Source organism: Leucoraja erinacea, chromosome 25, assembly GCF_028641065.1.
Source record: "Leucoraja erinacea ecotype New England chromosome 25, Leri_hhj_1, whole genome shotgun sequence".
NCBI lineage: Eukaryota > Metazoa > Chordata > Chondrichthyes > Rajiformes > Rajidae > Leucoraja > Leucoraja erinaceus.
The window spans coordinates 17,877,501-17,896,519 of record NC_073401.1 but is presented as its reverse complement, the minus strand read 5'-3'; the positions used below and the strand labels follow the sequence as shown (position 1 = coordinate 17,896,519).

Sequence of the window (19,019 nt, the reverse complement as noted above, 5' to 3'; positions counted from 1 at the left end):
AACTAAACCTGTTAATCCAATATATCTCCTGTGGGAGGTCAGGCACGCCTTCATTTCTCAGAGACGCCTTTCCGTCCTCTTTCCCGTGATCTGTGACAGAATCCATTGCTGGCTAATGAAAGAAAGATTTGCTTCTCCGCGATGGTTTGTAAGCGTTCAAACTGAAATGATTCTCAATAGACACAGCCCAGTAACTCGTCGACACAGACCGAAGCAACCCTGAATTTACCTTCAAATTCACCGTTTGTTTTGACAACTCGGTCAGAAAATTCTCCTGGCGGTGCACCCGCTTCTGTTGGGTTTTTACATGGGGAGCAGTGCTGGGTAAATCCGTCGCCCCCGCACTTAATTTGCAGCCACAGACGAGGGCCAGCAGTGTGTAGCCCCGACTTCCTCCATTTACACTGGCCATGCACAGGGGGTTTGTTAAAGGAACAACGCAAGGCACAGCTGGTGAGGGGATCAGGTGAGGCCAGCTGAGGATGGGGAGCTTTAGAGCCTGATGATTGGTGAAAGTTTGAATTACTGCTGTTGGGAGCGACCTTTTGCAGCAATTTATTTTTCTGGCATTGTGCCTAGACAGCCTTGAACTTGCTTCTGACTGCCTGTGGGAGTGTGAGACTACTGAGAGATCTTGATCAATCCCTCCCCAACCTCCCATGCACTGAGGGAGAGCCTCTCTGGTGCACGTGTGGAATTCCCCACTAGCATATCTGTGCAGGGCTTTATCCCTGTTGCACAGGCTACAAAGGAGGGGGGGGGGGGGGGGGGGGGGGGGGGGGGGGATTAAAAGCGGAATGGGGCAGAGTTTAAACACGATGAACCTCAGAGGAAATTTCAACCTCCCCCCCCCCCCCAAAAAATATTCCATTACAAGAGTACTGTGAAAGGTCTTGCTTCCAGTGGCATCACAGGCACTTAAGGGCCTGTCCCACTTGGCCGTCATTTGCGCGTAATTTACGTGACATCATTTAAGCGCCACGACGCACGACGTGTACGTCATGACACGCACGTGATGCGCGCATGGTGTGCGATGCCATAGGCAGTGATGCGCAGCGTCGCAGGATTTTGTGATGTACAAAATCTTCGCGCGCCATCTGCGTGCCATCGCGCCAAATGACGACCAAGTGAGACAGGCCCTTTAGTCTCAGACAACACACAGAAACAAATGGTGAGGCAGCATCTCTGGAGAGAAGGAATGGGCAACGTTTCATGGTCTCGACGAGATGCTGCCTCACCCGCTGAGTTTCTCCAGCATTTTATGTCTACCTTTGATCTAAACCAGCATCTGCAGTTCTTTCTTACACACAAAAACAAATTGTACATAAATCACACTCGCAAATCCAAAAGGGAAGAAGTCTGCAAAAAAACAAGGCGCGAGTACAAAAAAATATATAAGGATGCAAGGAACTGCAGATGCTGGTTTATATTTAAAAAAATACACAAAGTACGGGAGTGATTCAGCGAATCAAGCAGTGTCTCTGGGGAACATGGGTAGATGACAGACACAAAAAGCTGGAGTAACTCAGCAGGTCAGGCAACATCCCTGTAGAAAAGGAATCAGTAACGTTTCAGGTTGAGACACTTCTTCAGACTGAGAGTCAGGGGAAAGAGGAAAGGGAGATCTGGACGAGTTATAGACTCGTTATCTCTTATCTCACAGCCAACAACAGACCATTGTGGGCTCCACATTTCCTTGATTATCGTCGCCTTTTGCATATCTTCCATTCATTCGCCCCAAGTGCCGCCCATATCTCTCGTCCCTTGGTGAGCTGCATGTCGAGCCAACCAGATTGACAAGGAGCCGCAAGATGGATTTATTTGAGTTTTACTCTTGATTGTCTGAGGCCAGGGTTGTCATGGCGATAAGCGGTGGACAGACACATCCAGTCGATAGGTTAATGAGGCCAGTGAGTGAGAGAGTGAGACAGAGAGAGAGAGAGAGAGAGAGAGAGAGAAGCAAAGGAGCATAAAGGTTGTGAAAAGAGGAGTTTTAGGAAAAGTTTAGCAGGTCAGGCAGTGCTAATGGAGAGGCAAAACTGATGGCCTATAGCGGAGAAACAGGAACTGCTGATGCTGATTTACCAAGGAAAGACACAAAATCCTGGAGTAACTCAACGGGTCAGGCAACATCCCTGGAGAAAATGCATGGGTGACGTTTCGGTTCGGAAACCTACCACAGACTGGTCATTCCTGGGATGCTGGCTGACCCGCTGAGTTACTCCATCCGTTTCTCCACAGTTGCTGCCTGATTAAATTGAGTGTTTCTAGCAATTTCTCTTTTTAGTTCAGATTTCCACGTCTGCACTTTTGAAAACATTTTTTTTTTTTCTCTCAGCAGCAAATTCTCCCCCCAAAAAAAGTGCTCTTTGTTAGTTTGGGCAGGGGCTGAGGGCTTCGGGAAGTGGGTGAACACTGAGTTTTGTGGAATCCTTGTGAAGTGTTTCATTATAAACCAATTAGCACTTTAAGTGGAGCCTGAACGTGGAACTCCATGCAGAGCTCTTTGTTTACTTGTGGCTGCCAAAGGATAATTGTTTCTAGAACTGGGAGCCCATATTTATGCAGGGAAGATGTCTCATGTACACTGGGTGATGATTGATGTTATTAGGTGTACGTCTGATGCTGGGAATATGTGGGACACTACAGTATGGGTCCCTACCCGATCTGCCTGGTCCTATGTCACCTGGACTAGTCGCTGAAGCTGGTTACTCTGGGTTGCTTCAGTTTTGGAATGCATAGCCCTGCATAAAACCTACTCTGTGGCAATCCCATTTCTCAGCTAACATATTACGTTTCATTCCAAATATTCCATCAGTCAAAAGATGTTTTGCTTGGAATATGTAATCAGTAGCATAAACACCATTTTTAACAAGTCCCCTCTGTTTGAAGAAGGGTCTCGACACCCAAGCACCAACCATACCTTCTCTCCAGCGATGCTGCCTGGCCCGCTGAGTTATTCCAGCACTTTGTGTCTGTCAACCAGTATCTGCAGTTTCTTCCTGCACATTTGAACCAGTCGTCCCAGGTTGGAATGGTTTGAGAATTTGAATTCATTTCAACGAAAAAAAATTGGAAAGGGAGAATTAATATCACTAGCGATGAATATTGAAAAATAATTTAACTGGCTCATTAATATCTTTTACTTGCAGCAATCAATTGGCCACACAAGAGACGGCAGATGTGGGTTTCTTGAGCAAAAATCTAAGTGCCGGGGGATCTCAGCAGGTCAGGCAGCATCTGTGGGACATGCTGTAAGAAATGGGCAATGTTTTGGGTCGGGACCCTTTTTCTCAGTAGTCTCGATACAAAGCGTAGTCTGTCCATTTCCTTCACAGATGCTGCCTGACTGATTTGGGTTTCCTCCAGCACTTTGCTTTCTGAGCAGTCATTTGGCCTATTTCTCACGACCCCTCACACTATTGCCACACAGACATAGAAACATAGAAATTAGGTGTAGGAAGGAGTAGGCCATTCAGCCCTTCGAGCCTGCACCGCCATTCAATATGATCATGGCTGATCATCCAACCCAGTATCCCGTACCTGCCTTCTCTCCATACCCTTTAGCCACAAGGGCCACATCTAACCTTCTCTTAAATATAGCCAATGAACTGGCCTCAACTACCTTCTGTGGCAGAGAATTCCCGAGATTCACCACTCTCTGTGTGAAATGCAGATGCCACTTGCCCCTTTGTGGCCTGACCGGCTCTCAGTCAATCTTCTCTCCCTCACCCTTTCATTCTCTGCCTTGCCTTCTATCGCAATACCTCCCATGCCATCCATGCCATTCTTCACCAAACCTCGCAGCTTCTCAGTTAATCCATCAAACCACTGGTGAAACGGGGAAGTGCGCTTCTTTAAGCTGTTTTTAAATGCCTCAGCACCACTTTATTTTCCCGTTCTTGTTGTATTTTAACAGCGAGGGTTGTGTGAAAATCTCTTATTACTTCCAACCTGTACAGCACCCTGAAAATATTCCACCCAAAACTCACCCGTTCTCGGCTTTGTAATCTATTAGTCAACGATGACCCTTTTCTATGAATTTGACACTGATCAAATGGACAACACCCCGAATTGCAACCAGCCTGCCGTGGGGTAGGTTGGTCTGCACGGACGAGTTGGGCCAAAGGGCCTGTTTCCATGCTGTATGTCTCTCTGACTTTATGTTCGGTTTATAACTGAAGGCTGCCTCCTCTGACTGAGCCAGAGTCAAATTGTGTGCTGCATGCTCTTGACAATATAATTTATGATTCCGGCACCCTGACTTGCAGTAATACTACATGTGAATTCCTCTCTCTCTCTCTCTCTCTCTCTCTGTCTTCATGTAGGCATATTAAAATTTCATGAATGCTATTTGGGCGATGGCCTGGCTGACAACAACAGTGATTTTAATGAAACCAGTAGCCTCAACCTGCAGACATCCAGCTTCTCCACTCTCGAGCAGTACGTGACCAATGTTCGAGAAGCTCTCGGCATTGATTCCTACTACACCAGGTAAAGTTTGCATTTCTTTGAAGGCTTTTTATTGATTTTGATATCCTCTTCCTGTTTAAAATGTCATTCCTGATTTGCTTCTTGCGGAGACAGAATGAGGATTATAGACAGATGCAACATGCTTTATTACAGCCCGCCACGGTGTTTAAGATCATTAAAATTAGTGAATGACAGGCCTTGCAGATACAACTGTAATGAGTTGTATCACTGGCAACCTTACAGTCTCCGCCGTGTTGCAGTTTGATTTTCTTTTTCATGAAGCATTAAATATTAAAGTGCAATAAAAGCACATGAGCGGCAGAGAGAGAATAAAATATTTTTCATCCAACGCTGCACTTTAATTCCACATGGACACAAGTGCTGCTTCTCCTCCTGGGAGCTTGCACATTGATTTAATAAGGTTATTTTAATTAAATCAGGTAAATTGGAATCAACCTTTGGATGATGGCAATAAACCCACACGGTTTGTAGTTTTCTTTTTGCAGGTGGATAAATCGAATTGTGAATACAATCCTTAGAACACAAAAATATTGTAAAATTCGATCATTATGGTGTGAGACATCTTGAAGTATATGTGTGTGATCCCCCAAGATGAATTAGTCCTGTATGTGATGTTGCTATTGTTTTATAAATTAAAGATGACCGGCAAAATGTAGAAGGTGAGGAAATTCATAAGTTCGAGGAGCAGTATTAGGCCATTCGGCCCATCAAGTCTACACCGCCATTCAATCATGGCTGATCTATCTTTCCCTCTGAACCCCATTCTCCTGCCTTCTCCCCATAACCCCTGACACCCGCACTAATCAAGAATCTGTCCATCTCCACTTTCAAAATTATCCATTGACTTGGCCTCCACAGCCACAGGTAGGTTTTGTTGCCTCTGAAATACTAGCTCGCAAGGAATATATACATACTACAGAAAACAGAAAAACTTATGGATGAAGGAAGAAAGCATTAGCCATTGATATAATTGGCAGAGTGGTATACCTTTGTTTGGAACCTTTTCCACTTTGATTGCATATTAGTAAAGAAGCTAAAAGAAAATCAGGCCCAAAACGTTGTCTATCCATTCCCTCCACAGACATTGCCTGACCTGCTGAGTTCCTCCAGCCCTTCGTGTTTTGCTCAAGATCCCAGCAACTGCAGTTTCTCGTGTATGCAGCAAATCAGATGCTGCATATGTTGGTGTTTTATAAATGCTTTGTTCCAACTACCCTTGTAGTTCTCAGGCACTGGAGACTGGACGCGTATTTGTTGTTGTTTTCTACCATTTATTTGCCTTTATCTATGAGGGGTATAGGTAGAGTGAATGCACACAGACTTTTTCCCCCCAGGATAGATCAAGAACTGGAGGGCAGAGGTTTAAGGTGAGACGGGAGACATTTAATTCCAATCTCAGGGGCAACTTTTTCATCCAGAGGGTGTTATATATCTGGAACGAGCTGTCAGAGGAAGTGGTTGAAGCAGGTACAATGGCAACATTGATAAGACCTATCATGGATTGGATAGGTCCAGAGGGATATGGGTAAAACACAGGCAAATGGCACTAGCTAAGATCATGTTCAGCATGGGCATGTTGGACCAAAGGGCCTGTTTCCATGCTGTCTGACTCTGTGATGTGAGGGTGTTACCTTGTTTTCATCTCAAAGATAGACACAAAAAAAAGGGACTCGACCAGATGTCACCTATTCCTTTTCTGCAGAGATGCTGTCCGTCTGGCTGAGTTACTCCAGCCTTTCGTGTCTATTTTTGGTTTAAACCAGCACCTGCCGTTCCTTCCTACACACTTGTTTTCATCTCTGTGGGCCCATTAAAGCCACCACTCAACGTGAACCTGGGCTGTGAGTGCTGGTTGGATCGGTTACTGTATTGTGCATCATAGCTTAGTTGCAACATTACCCTCTGGTGGAGCTGACTTTTTGTTTAACTGTATTCACTGCCCAGCAGAATCCAGAATGATCCTGTATCTCCAGTCCCAGGTACTGAAACATTTGCAGTGCTTCAACGGCAAATCTGGCCTCGTCCACAATCAGGGAAATGCTTGAGTCCACAATTTTCTGCACCATTTCATTGCTACACCATTTCATCTTATCCCAGCAAACCAAGCTGACTTCATGTGAAACAAAATGCAGTGTGATGCATCACACTAACCGAGACTGCGAAATGTCACCACCTGGCCCAGAGCCGTGCCTTTAGCTGTGCGTTTTTGGCTGGGAGCTTTGCAGTGAGACCTTTGGAACAAGACAAGTGTTAGTGTGTGCGTGGCTGCAGGGTGGTGAACAGTGGGGTGGGGTGGAGATGGGGACTGCAGTGAACAGCATGCGTTGAATGCAGAGCGCTGCGCTCTCATTCCTTCCCAAGTATCGATCCCGTGCCACAACCACCAACAAAAGTTCAAAGAAATAAATTATGCACCCGCATGGGACCTAGCCTAATCATGTATGCCTATGTTGCTAGCTGTGAGTATCCAGAGACTAATACAAAAAAAATGACATGATTCTGCTGTGTTTCAATGCGTGTTTCAATATTAAATCCACTTTCGAACTGACCACACACTTAATGGGATTGGAGCACATTACAAGGATTTATTGGTATGGATTGCTGGTGTCTTGGGAAGATGTAAAGCTTGGTTCAGAGCATAAGGAACGGCGTTGATCATCACTTCGTATCTAAATTGCACATCTGTTTTTAATTTTGTGTTTTTTTCAAAATTGACACTATTGGTCTGTTTCGAAAAAAATCAAATTGCATTTATGGGCTTAATTGTTTAGCATTCACAGTTGCATTCGGTTAGATCTGAAAATAAGCAGCTGGAGTGCATCGGGTAGAGTTGCTGCCTCAATGCCCAAGAGACCCGGGTACGATCCCAACATCAGGTGCTGTCTGTGTGGAGTTTGCATGTTCTCTCTGTGGGCTTCTTCTTCGTACCCCGGTTTCCTCCCACATCCCAAAGACGTGTGGGTTTGTAGGTGAATTGGCCCTCTGTAAATACCCCCCCCCACCCCAGTGTGTAGAAAGTGGATGTGAAAGTGGGATAGCATAGAACTAGTGTGAATGGGTGATCGATGGTCTCAAGTGGGCCGAAGGGCCTGTTTCCTTGCTGTATCTTTAAACTAAACACATAACAGAGTCTGTAATATAATATTACAGATAATTGCAAACCCGAGTTTAAAAATTAATTGCATTGCATTGCATGTGGTGGTGGCAAATTTTTACTCGTGAAAAGTCTAGCTTTGATTTAGGATAATTTGTTGCTCTGTTTAGCCCTACCAGTGGTAATGTCTTCCTTGCATGCATCCTATCTAACTGGTTTATCACTCTAACACTTCAATTAAATCACCCTTCAACCTTTTCAACTCTGCTGGATACAAACCAAATGGAATGTAATGTGTCTTCATGATTTAATCTTTTAAGCCCTGTTATAATTCTGGTGAATCCGTGCTGTACCTTTCTTCAGTCCAGTGGATCCTCACTGAGGTCGTGCTTTCAACTAAATGCAGCTGAAGTGTCTCAGCCTGCTCTGTACAACTGAACGATAATTTCCTACCCTTTATATTCCAACCCCCGCGAGGTGTCGGCCAATATTCCATTAACCTTTTTGATGGCTTTTTAAGCCTGTGCACCAGCCTTTAATGATTTGTGTACCTGGACACACAAATCTATTAGCTGCTCTGTAGTCTTGCTCCCTGGCCATTAAGGGTTCTGGTGAATGCTTGGCCCTCGAGATTGTCCAGCTCTGATGGAAGCTGAGCGCGGGCGGGTTAATTAATGCTAAGTACTCCCCAAATGAACGGTGTTGTGGAAGCAGGGTATTCTCTGGGTGAGGGGCTGCTGGAGGATGCACTCTCCTTGGATATTTGGAGCAGGCTTTTGCGACTCACAATCCCACAACCAGAGAGTGACAAACCACGTCGCTTTCTCAATAGCTTGAGATCTGACATGTTCAGGAATAAATGAGAGCGTTCATTGATGTAGAAAGCTTCCATACTTGACATATGTGCAAAATAGTCCGCGCGTGTCAAACTTCCATTACTTAAATGATAAGAGCAGATAGGTTCATAACTCATGATCCTAAGGCAGGAGGGGAAATCGGAGAGTCTCGAATGGATCCTGGATACTGACCTGAATTACGAGGAGAGCTGTGCGTGGGTTAAATTGCCGTTTCTTGTTCCCACTTTCCTTTTTCTATTAGGAAGGCAATGGCATCTCTGATGATATTGTTGCACAGGTGTCAGATGATGGACTGCTCACCACTGCAGGAATCATAAACCACGTAATGCACAGCGCATCTGTCTGACAGCTGAGGTGGAGATTTAGATGGCTCATCCCGTTGAAACTATCAACGTTTATTGCTTTATATCCTCAAGTCAATTAGACATGAATTGCTATTGTTTGGAGAGGACTACAGATTAGCAAGTGATTTCACATAATCAACTTTGTGAGGAGTCGGTGAGAAAATGCCTCACATTGTACAGAGCGGTTTTGGGGTCCAAGACTGTAACTCCCTAAATGTGGCAGCACAAGTGGATAGAGCGGTAGAGAAAGCATGCTTGCCTTCACTGACCGGGGCATTGAGTACAAGAGTCAGGAAATCATGGTTGCAGATTTATGGGACTTGGAGTATTGCGTACTGTTCTGGTCGCCCCAATACAGGAAGAATGTGGAGGCTTTGGGAATGGCACAGAGTGATGCCGGGATTACAGGATATTTGCTACAAGCAGAGGATGGACAGACTTGGATTGTTTTCTCTGGAATGCCGTAGGTTGAGGGGAGACCTGATAGAAGCAGATTAAAAAAACGAGGAGAGTTGATAGCATACCTTTTTCCTCGGATGGAAATATTGAATACTGGAAGGCACAGCTTTAAGGTGAGGGGGGCAAAGTTTAAAGGAGTTGTGCTGGGCAAGATTTTTTTCGCAGTGGGGGGTGAGTGCTTGGAACATGCTGCTGGCAGTGGTGTTGGTTGAGGCAGATATGCTAGCGACGTTTAAATGACTTTGGACAGGCATAGGGATATGGATTATGTGCAGGCAGATATGAGTTGGTCTTGGCATTATGTTCGGCACAGACATTGTGGGCCAAAGGGCCTGTTCTGGTGCTGTACGGTTCTATGTTCTATCGTCTATTGTGCTGACTGGCTGTGAGCAGTTTGTGGCTCTGTCTAATTCCCTTGCATGTGTTAAATGACAGAATACTGAGGTGCTGGAGTTGCCAGTGTATTGGACTGTATACAGATTCCAGTGTGTTGGACCATATGCCCCCCTCCTACAATTTCCTGTTGCACCCAGTAGCGGAGAATGTGAACGTTTGCATCTGGTTCTCAGCTTTGTCCCCTTGACAACTGCCGGCTGAACAGTGATGCTAGATTGTCCTCCCTGTTACGGTGGCACAGTGGTAGGGTTGCTGCCTTATATCGCCAGAGACCCAGGTTTTATTCTGACTGCGGGTGCTGCTAGTACAGAGTGTGTACATTCTCCCTGTGACCTCGTGGGTTTTCTCCAGGTTCTCCAGTTTCTTCCCGCACTCCAAAGACGTAAAGGTTTGTCGGTTAATTGGCTCCGGTAAAATTGCAAATGATCTCTCGTGTGTAGGATAATGCTTGGGCACCGGGTGATCACTGGTGGTGTGGAATCATTGGGCCAAAGGGCCTGTTACTGCGCTCTAACTCGAAAGTCTAAAATCGGGTGGAGCAAATGCAACTAAGTGTTTGACTTACTTTTCTGTTGTTAATATTTGTTAGTATCTCCATGTGTTTTAATGATCTTATTCATTCTTTCCCATTTTTAAAATATTTTAATTACATAAATTTAGTTTAGTTTGGAGATACAGCACGGAAACAGGCCCCTCGGTCCACTGAGTCCGCGTCGACCAGTGATCCCCGCACGCTAACACTATCCCACACACACTTTACAATTTTGCCAAGCCAATTAACATACAAACCTGTACATCTTTAGAGTGTGGGAGGAAACCGGAGCTCCCGGAGAAAACCCACGCATGTCACGGGGTGAAGGTCCAAACTCCATACAAAGTACAGAATGCCAAGAGCTTTGTGATAACTGGCAGCTCTGTCATGTTTATAGATATCACTCAGATGAAGGCTCTTTGTGCTGTACATTACTGATGCTTAATAAATATACATGAATCCTAGGCTGGAAAATACCGCTGTGCAGTGTGCCGGGACAACAGATTTCTTCTTGCTTTAGCTGTAGAATCGCTCTTCTGTACTGCCCGTCTCACTTACGGTGCCCCAAGCGCCACTCCTCCTCTTCGATCCCACCACCCCATCCCAATCCCAATCCCCAAAATGCGTCAATTGAGCAGCTGTATTTGTGTTGCATGAAGCACTTGTCTTTGTAAAAATCCACTGGAGACGCAAGAGACTGGAGATGCTGGAATCTTGAGCACAGCACAAAGTGCTGGAGTAACCCAGTGGATCATGCGGCATCTGTGGAGGGAGTAGACAGACGATGTTTTGTGTCGGGACCCTTCCTCTCGTAGATTGGCCCGCTACAGGAAGGATGTCATTCTATCCGAAAGCGCGTAGAGCAGATTCACCAGGATGTAAGGTGTAGGAAGGAACTGCAGATGCTGGTTTAAATCGAAGGTAGGCACAAAATGCCGGAGTAACTCAGCGGGACAGGCAGCATCTCTGGAGAGAAGGAATGGGCGACATTTCGGGTCGAGACCCTTCCGTGTTCTGTGTCCACCAGGATGTTACCTGGGCTTGCGAGCTTGAGGTACGGAGAGCTTGGATAGGCTGGGACTTCGGTACTTTTTAGTTATTGTTTTAGAAGTAGAATGGTCACAAAATCAAAACAGATGAGGGGTGGTATATTGATAGGAAAACGTTGTTGATAAATGTAGCTTATTTGTAATTGATATGTGTACTGGCACCTTTACATCCACAACATAAGCACTGACCATTGGTAATTCTTACACTGGAGGGTAAAAGACAGCGACAAGAATCAAACCTTTGGCAGGTGAGAGTAAGGTAAGGGTTTATGATTGGGGAAACAAATCTTGGTTTGGTCAACAAAAGACGGCGATTCATGAATGGCGCTGTAATCACGTTTTGCTGTATTATTTAACACAGTGGGAAAGGTCTGACAGCATTGACTGTCCACAGATTGCGGAGGCTGGCTGGACTATGGTGCCTTCCTCTCCTGGGTGCCATTTATGTTATGTTGTGGACTTTATGTGTTTGTGCTTTTTTAAAATTTTTAATTGAATTTCAATTTTATTTTTAATATGTTTTATTATTTATTTATTATTTATTTTTTTATTATTTTTCTTGTGATTTGTTTTTAACGATACTGCCTGTAAGGGAAATTAATTTCGTTGTCTCAAATTGAGACAATGACAATAAATTTGAATACAATACAATACAATACAATTGCGTGCCGCACCACTGGTCTAATATCACTGAACCCATGATCTACACTTAGCGTTAGAGCCGCACAGTGGCACAGCTGGTAGTGCCGCTGCCTCACAGCGCCAGAGACCCGGGTTCGATCCTGACCTCGGCTGCTGTCTGTGTGGAGTTTGCATGTTCTCCTTGTGACTGTGTGGTTACGTCTGTGTGCTCCGGTTTCCTCTCACATCCCAAAACTGCGTGGGTTTGTACAAGAACGGAACTCACTATCAAAACATGGAGGGGACGGGGCCACAATTTTTTGGCGGCCACGCGTGCATGCGCACACTCACACACGCGCGGGAAGCTTCGGAGGCTCAATCCAGCGCTAAATGCAGCTCAACTGCCTGTTTCACCGGGTTAACTAACAACCCTGCCTGGACTGACGGGATACCAGCACTGCTGCTCTCCGCGCTGGCCATATTTCCCGCTAGCCCAGGCAGATTAACCTGGCGGGGATGTCGCCCACCTCTCAAAACATGGGGGGACGTGTCCCCTCTGGCCCCCCGGGTTTTCCGCCCCTGGGTTTGTAGGTTAAATTGCCCCTAGTGGGTGACAAAATGGGATAGCGTAGAACTAGCGTGAACGGTTGATCGATAGTCGGCGCGGACTCGATGGGCCGAAGGGCTTGTTTCCATGCTGTATCTCTGAACTAAACCTACAGTCAGAGGGGAGGAAGGAGTAATTGATTAAAAAATAGTGGAAATAGAAGTTCACTGGACCTTGTGTCTGCACTTCACAGAACCTCACTTGAAAGCAGATTACTTTTATTGGCTCTGAAGATTCCTTTGATTTAATGGTCTCTCCTGTCTTATGCACACATGTGGTATCCAAGAAGTTATAGTCTGCCATGCATGAGAATTCTTCAAAGGGCACTTCCACGCACATTAATCAAAGTGGTTGAATTTCAAAATAACGATCACTCTAATCCTCTGGTATTAAAGGATAATTCTTTTGTCTGTTCAAAGATGTGAGAGCATTTATAATCTTTATGCAACTACAGCTGAAGTTTCACCATTAAAATGGGTCTTTAGTGAACCTTTGTTGATTCATCTCCATCTCCTTACTCTCAGTAAAAGATGTGTTTTTTTTTTAAAGTTCAGACTGGTGCGGCTTTTCCCTTCTGATCCAGCCTTGGAAAAGGGGCAGGCATCTTGCAAAGATGCAATTGTCTACTGTGTACTGACATATGCAGAATGCCTGCGCGGTGAAACATAATCTCCATAGTGCCTCGTCCAAATTGTTGGTGAGCTCAGCTGTTTGGGCTAGAGGCCATCATAGCAGGATCTAGTTGTATTCTCATTTGATATTTATACATGCACACTTACCAGTTGGAACATTGCACGGTGATTAGGATTCAAAATTTGGTCCAATTCCCACTGCCCCCTTTAGTTTATGGACAGTGAGTCTGAATGCTGCTGAAATCAGTGAACCCATTGAAGTCCTGCACCTTTATCAGGTCTGAAGAAGTGTCTCAGCCCGAAACATCACCCATACATTCTCTCCAGAGATGCTGCCTTTCCCGCTCAGTTACTCCAGCACTTTGTGTCTATCTCTGGTGTAAACCAGCATCTGCAGTTCCTTCCTACACCTATTTAAGGTTTCTCCGATTTAGCATTATGTTGTGTGAAGTGCAAGTCAATGAGGAGATAGAGTTTAATCCGAGCAAGTGTGTGGTGTTGCACTTTGGGAGGTCGAACATAAGGGGAAAATGTGCAATTAATTGCAAGACTCTTAACAGCATTGATGTACAGAGGGATCTCTGGGTTTAAGTCGATAAAGTGGCAAGACAGGTAACTAAAGAGATAACAGAGGCATATGGATTGCTTGCATTTATCAGTCAGGACTTTGAGTATAAGGGTCAGGAAGTCATGATGCAGCATTCTAGAACATTGGTTAAGCTGCATTTGGAGTATTGTGTGCAGTTCTGGTCACCCTATTTCAGGAATGTATGTGGAGAAAGGGTGCACAGGAGGTTTCCCGGAATTAGCTGTAGGGACCAGTTGGATAGACTCGGATTGTTTTCTCTGGAACACCAGAAGGTGCAGAAAGACCTGATAGAGGCATTTAAAATCATTAGGGAAATGAATAGGGTCAGCAGTCAAAACCTTTTTCCCAGGATGAAAGTAAAGGAGGTGTACAGGGCAATTCTTTACACAGAGGGTGGTGAACACCTGGAACTTGCTGTCAGAGTTAGTGTGGGAGGCAGTTATGATAGAGGCATTTAAGAGACTTTTGGATAGGTATATCAATACGCAGGGAATGGAGGAATATAGATTGTGTGCAGGCAGGTAAGAGTTGGTCTTGGCATCATGTTGGACACAGATATTGTGTGCCAAAAGGCTTGTTCCAGTGCTATTTTCTATGAAGTATCACTGTATTAACAATAGTAATAGTCATCTTATCTCTCCATTCAACATGGAAATAAAGGTGCATTTTCCCTGCAAGCTGTGTCGTTATTTATGGGCTATGTGGATCAGCACAGACACTGTGGGCTGAAGAGCCTGTTCTTGTGCTGTACTGTTCTACATTCTTTGTTTGATGAATAAAAATTAAATAGTTCTTCAGTCTTGATTTAACAATGTATCTAGAGAGCTTTTGATACAACCTCTAAAACATCTTCACCTCAGAAATCCCCTCTTGCTGATTTTTGGGCTTGAAGTGACCTGACAGATGGAGTATAGCTCCAACCAAGAGGCTGGAGGTTGGCGCAGAGTTGGACTGTCACGGTTATTGAGCAAGTTAGCAATGCACATCTCGCCTTCACAGGCAGCTGCTCATGAGATCAATGTTAGGCCACTTGCCCGATGCAGTGTGATTGCAGCCAGCAGCGGTTCCCCAGCACGCTCTGGAGATGGGAACAATACCCCTCCTCTGAAACGTTTAATGTTGAGACCTGAATAGCCAGCATCCATCCAAGACAGCAGATGAGGCCAGACTTGGGGTACGTGTTGGGTTTTGGCCTCCTTGCGGCCGGAGGGATGTCAGTAAGCTGGAATGAGTGCAGAGAACATTTACGATAACGTTGCCTGGACTCGAGGGACAGAGCTATAGAGAGAGGTTGGCAGGCTACGACTTTACCGAATTGTGAAAGGCCTGGATAGAGTGGATGTGGAGAGGATGTATCCACTAGTGGGAGAACCCAGGACCAGAGTTCATAGGCTCAGAATTAAAGGATGTTTATTTTGGAAGGAGATGAGCAGGAATTTCTATAGTCAGAGGGTGTTGAATCTGTGGAATTAATTGCCACAGACGGCTGCTACAGAAGTCAATGGATATTTTTAAGGCAGAGATAGATTCTTGATTAGTTCGGGTATCAGGGATTATAGGGAGAATACCGGAGAATGGGGTTAAGAGGGAAATCAGCCATGATTGAATGGTGGAGGAGACTTGATGGGCCGAATGGCCTAATTCTGCTCCTATCGCTTATGAACGTTATTTCTCAGATCTTATAGAGTTGTATAAAATCATGCGAGCTTTCAATAAATAAGGTGAACGCACAGATTATTTCTCCCAGAGTAGGCGAAGAAAGAATATGAGGGGATTTCGTTTTCGGGAAGAGGAGGAGAACTTCTTCAAAGGAAGAAGGGTCTCGACCTGAAACGTCGCTTACTCCTTTTCTCCATAGATGCTGCCTCACCCGCTGAGTTTCTCCAGCATTTTTTGTCTACTAAAGAATTTGAGGGCATTGGTTTAAGGTGAGAGGGGAAAGTTTTAATAGGAACATGCGGGGCAATATTTTCAAGGTAGTAGGTGTATGGAATGAGTTGCCAGATTAAGTAGTTGAGGCAGGTACAGTAACAACATTTTAAAAACATTTGGACGGGAACATGCATAGGAGAGGTTTGGAGTGTTATGGTTCAGACACTGGCAAATGGGATTAGTTTAAATGGGGCATCCTGGTCGGCATGGATGAGTTGGGCCTCTGCATTCCTGGGAATAAAGTCCCAGCCTACCCAATCTCTCGCCTATGGCTGAGACCCTCAAGTCCTGGCAACATCTCATAAATCTTCTCTGCAGTATTGCAGCTTAACAACATCCTTCTTGCAGGTAGACAAAAGTGCTGGGGAAACTCAGCGGGTGCGGCAGCATCTATGGAGTGAAGGAAATAGGCAACGTTTCGTCCCGAAACGTTGCCTATTTCCTTTGCTCCATAGATGCTGCCGCACCCGCTGAGTTTCTCCAGCACTTTTGTCTGCCTTCGATTTTCCAGCATCTGCAGTTCCTTCTTAAACACAACATCCTTCTTGTAGCAGGGTGACCAAAACTGAACACAATACCCGGTCCTAATGTTACAGCTGGAACATTATGTCTCAGTTTTCTGACTAATGAAGGCCAGTGTCCCTAAAGCCTCCTTCACCACCTGTCTACCTGCAATGCCACTCTCACTGGGCACCTGTACTTTTAGATCCGTCTGCTCTGCAGCATTCCCCACTGTGAAGGTTCTACCCTGATTTGATTTACAAAAGTGCAAAACCTGGTAGTTAACAATGTTCAGTTGTTGTAAGCTTTGCAAGTTTATTGTTATTTTATGGTTATGAATATATTGTTTATTTGATTATTATATTTATCTCTGTATTACTGCATTTGTGGGCCTGTTAATCTGCAGTAATTCCATTCCTCCACTATTGGTACATATAACAGTTAAACACTCTTAGAAACATAGAAACATAGAAAATAGGTGCAGGAGTAGGCCATTCGGCCCTTCGAGCCTGCACCGCCATTCAATATGATCATGGCTGATCATCCAACTCAGTATCCTGTACCTGCCTTCTCTCCATACCGCCTGATCCCTTTAGCCACAAGGGCCACATCTAACTCCCTCTTAAATATAGCCAATGAACTGGCCTCAACTACCTTCTTTGGCAGAGAATTCCAGAAATTCGCCACTCTCTGTGTGAAAAATGTTTTTCGCATCTCGGTCCTAAAAGATTTGCCCTTTATCCTTAAACTGCGACCCCTTGTTCTGGACACTTTGGGAACACATCCTTACTTCTTCAGTCTGTCCGAGTCTAGAGGAGGGTCTCGACCCTAAATGTCACCCATTTCTTCTCTCCAGAGATACTGCCTGACCCGCTGAGGGAAACACCAGTATTTTGTGTCTATCTTCGCTGTGAACCAGCATCTGCAGTGCCTTCCTACACTTACTTCCTCAGTGTTGGTAACCAACCCTCTAAGCTGTGGCGAGGCTCGCTGCATGCTCTACTGCTCCAGCAAGCTTTCCAGAGGGCACCACATCAGACAGATAAAGAACAGTGCTCTCTCTATTTTGTTCCAGCTTTGTGCTTTGTGCTTTAGTCCTGTACCAACACTGTCATCGTTCAGTTTCCCAGAAGGCAGCCTCTAATTTCGCTGAAGAAAGTTCCTAATTTAGTTCTAAATTAAGGGTGGTTTTGTACAAATGCCTATTAATGCTCATGATGAATGTTGGGATGGCCTGAAACACATTTCAGTTTGGATGCTTCCTGGTAGATTTGTGCCAGTGTTGCTTGGAGTTTTATTCCCCACCAGATGAGGAGCTTATCTATTTGATCTGATGCAGTGAACCTTTCAAACTACTGTAAAATAATGACTTAAAAGCAGAATGTGCATGCAGTTTCTCAAGATGGGCTGCAGATAGACCAATAACATAACTGTCTATCATTTGACAAATTGCCAAATCTTGCAGCTGTATATAATCTTCGCCAGGCAGATGTGGGTGTAGGATCGAGAAAGCTCCAGGGTTCAGGTACAGGAGATGTTATACAGGCTTAAGGCATATTATATGTAATAAGTGTGAGTTATACCAAATCTGGAACTACTTAGTGCCGATGGAATGTGGAAATCCATGTAACATTCTGCTGCCTGTTTCCTAACCTGCACCAAGATTTGCTCACCCGTTGAGTCTGTGCCTGCTAACCCACAGGAAGGTCCTGACCAGAAAATTCACCTATACATGTCCTCCAGAGATACCACCAGCCCTGCTGAGTTACTCCAGCATTTGTTGGGGCTTTTTTTTGGTACACCACATTAGATTCAGATTCAGATTCAGATTCAATTTTAATTGTCTGTGCCTGTGGTGATTAGCAGTCACACGTTGTTTTAGTAGAGGTCGACCTGCTGGTTCGGCAACGGAGAGACCAGGGTAAAAGTTGGGGTGAGAGCAGTCCTTATACTGAGCGTCCGCAGACAGCGATGCTTTGGACAGACTCAGCCCTGCTGCGTTGGGCAATTTTACTCTGCATGCATTTGTTGCAGTTGGCATACTGTTTTTTGGGATACTCCATGGTGCATTAAGTTCACCTGGATTTAGACAGAGTGGACATTCGTAGTCTTAGAATGAGCCTTTTTCCATGTTTACAAAGAGGTCATCGCTTTCCCTGACCTAGCTCCTAGTCCGTAGTTAAAGCCTTTTCCATGTTTACAAATCGCTTTCTGACCTAGCTCCTTCCTAACTCTAATTTCCTCTTGCCCTGCAATCCTCTGAGATATCCATGCTCCTCCAAATCTGTGGCCCAGCACCAATTCTAGTTGTCCCATCACTGATGAATAACAATGCCCCAGGATAGACACAAAACGCTGGAGTAACTCGGCCTGACAGGCAGCATCTCTGGAGAGTAGGAATGCATGACGTCCCCTTTGATCTCTCGTTTTCACACCTTGTCCTTCCATATCTCTTGTTTCCCTCTCCTCTCACTCAGTCTGAAGAAGGGCCTCGACCCAAAATGTTACCCATTTCCTCTCTCCAGAGATGCTGCCAGTTCCGCTGAGTTGCTCCAGCATTTTGTGTTTATCTTCATTGTAAACCAACATCTTCAGTTCCTTCCTAAACAATGCCCCAGGGACTGGTATTCTAGATGTCCCGTCACTGATGAACACCAATGCCCCAGAACCCTTGCCACCTCACTTGTTCATTTGCATCCTTTGGAAAATGTAGAAACAATCCCTTTCAGTATTTTTCTGCTACTGTGATAACTTTCTACATGGTTCAATGTCAAATTATGTTTGATAATCTTTCGAGGGAAATGCTTTGAGGCATTTTATTATGCAAAGGCTGTGAAATAAAAGCAATACATAAAATTGGAATGCATATTGATGTTCTATCAAGTGCTCTCCTCAGACAGGGTTACACCCAT

General features: G+C 45.0%; 1 protein-coding gene across 4 annotated transcripts in view; it reads left to right on the top strand.

Moving 5' to 3' along the window:
- ttc28 (tetratricopeptide repeat domain 28) overlaps positions 1-19,019 on the top strand; it is a 502,085-nt gene that overhangs the window by 389,946 nt on the left and 93,120 nt on the right. For all 4 annotated transcript variants that reach the window (XM_055655876.1, XM_055655877.1, XM_055655878.1 and 1 more), the window contains one exon: positions 4,329-4,494. In XM_055655876.1, coding sequence (XP_055511851.1) covers positions 4,329-4,494 — 166 coding nt within the window. The remainder of the gene's footprint in view (positions 1-4,328; positions 4,495-19,019) is intronic.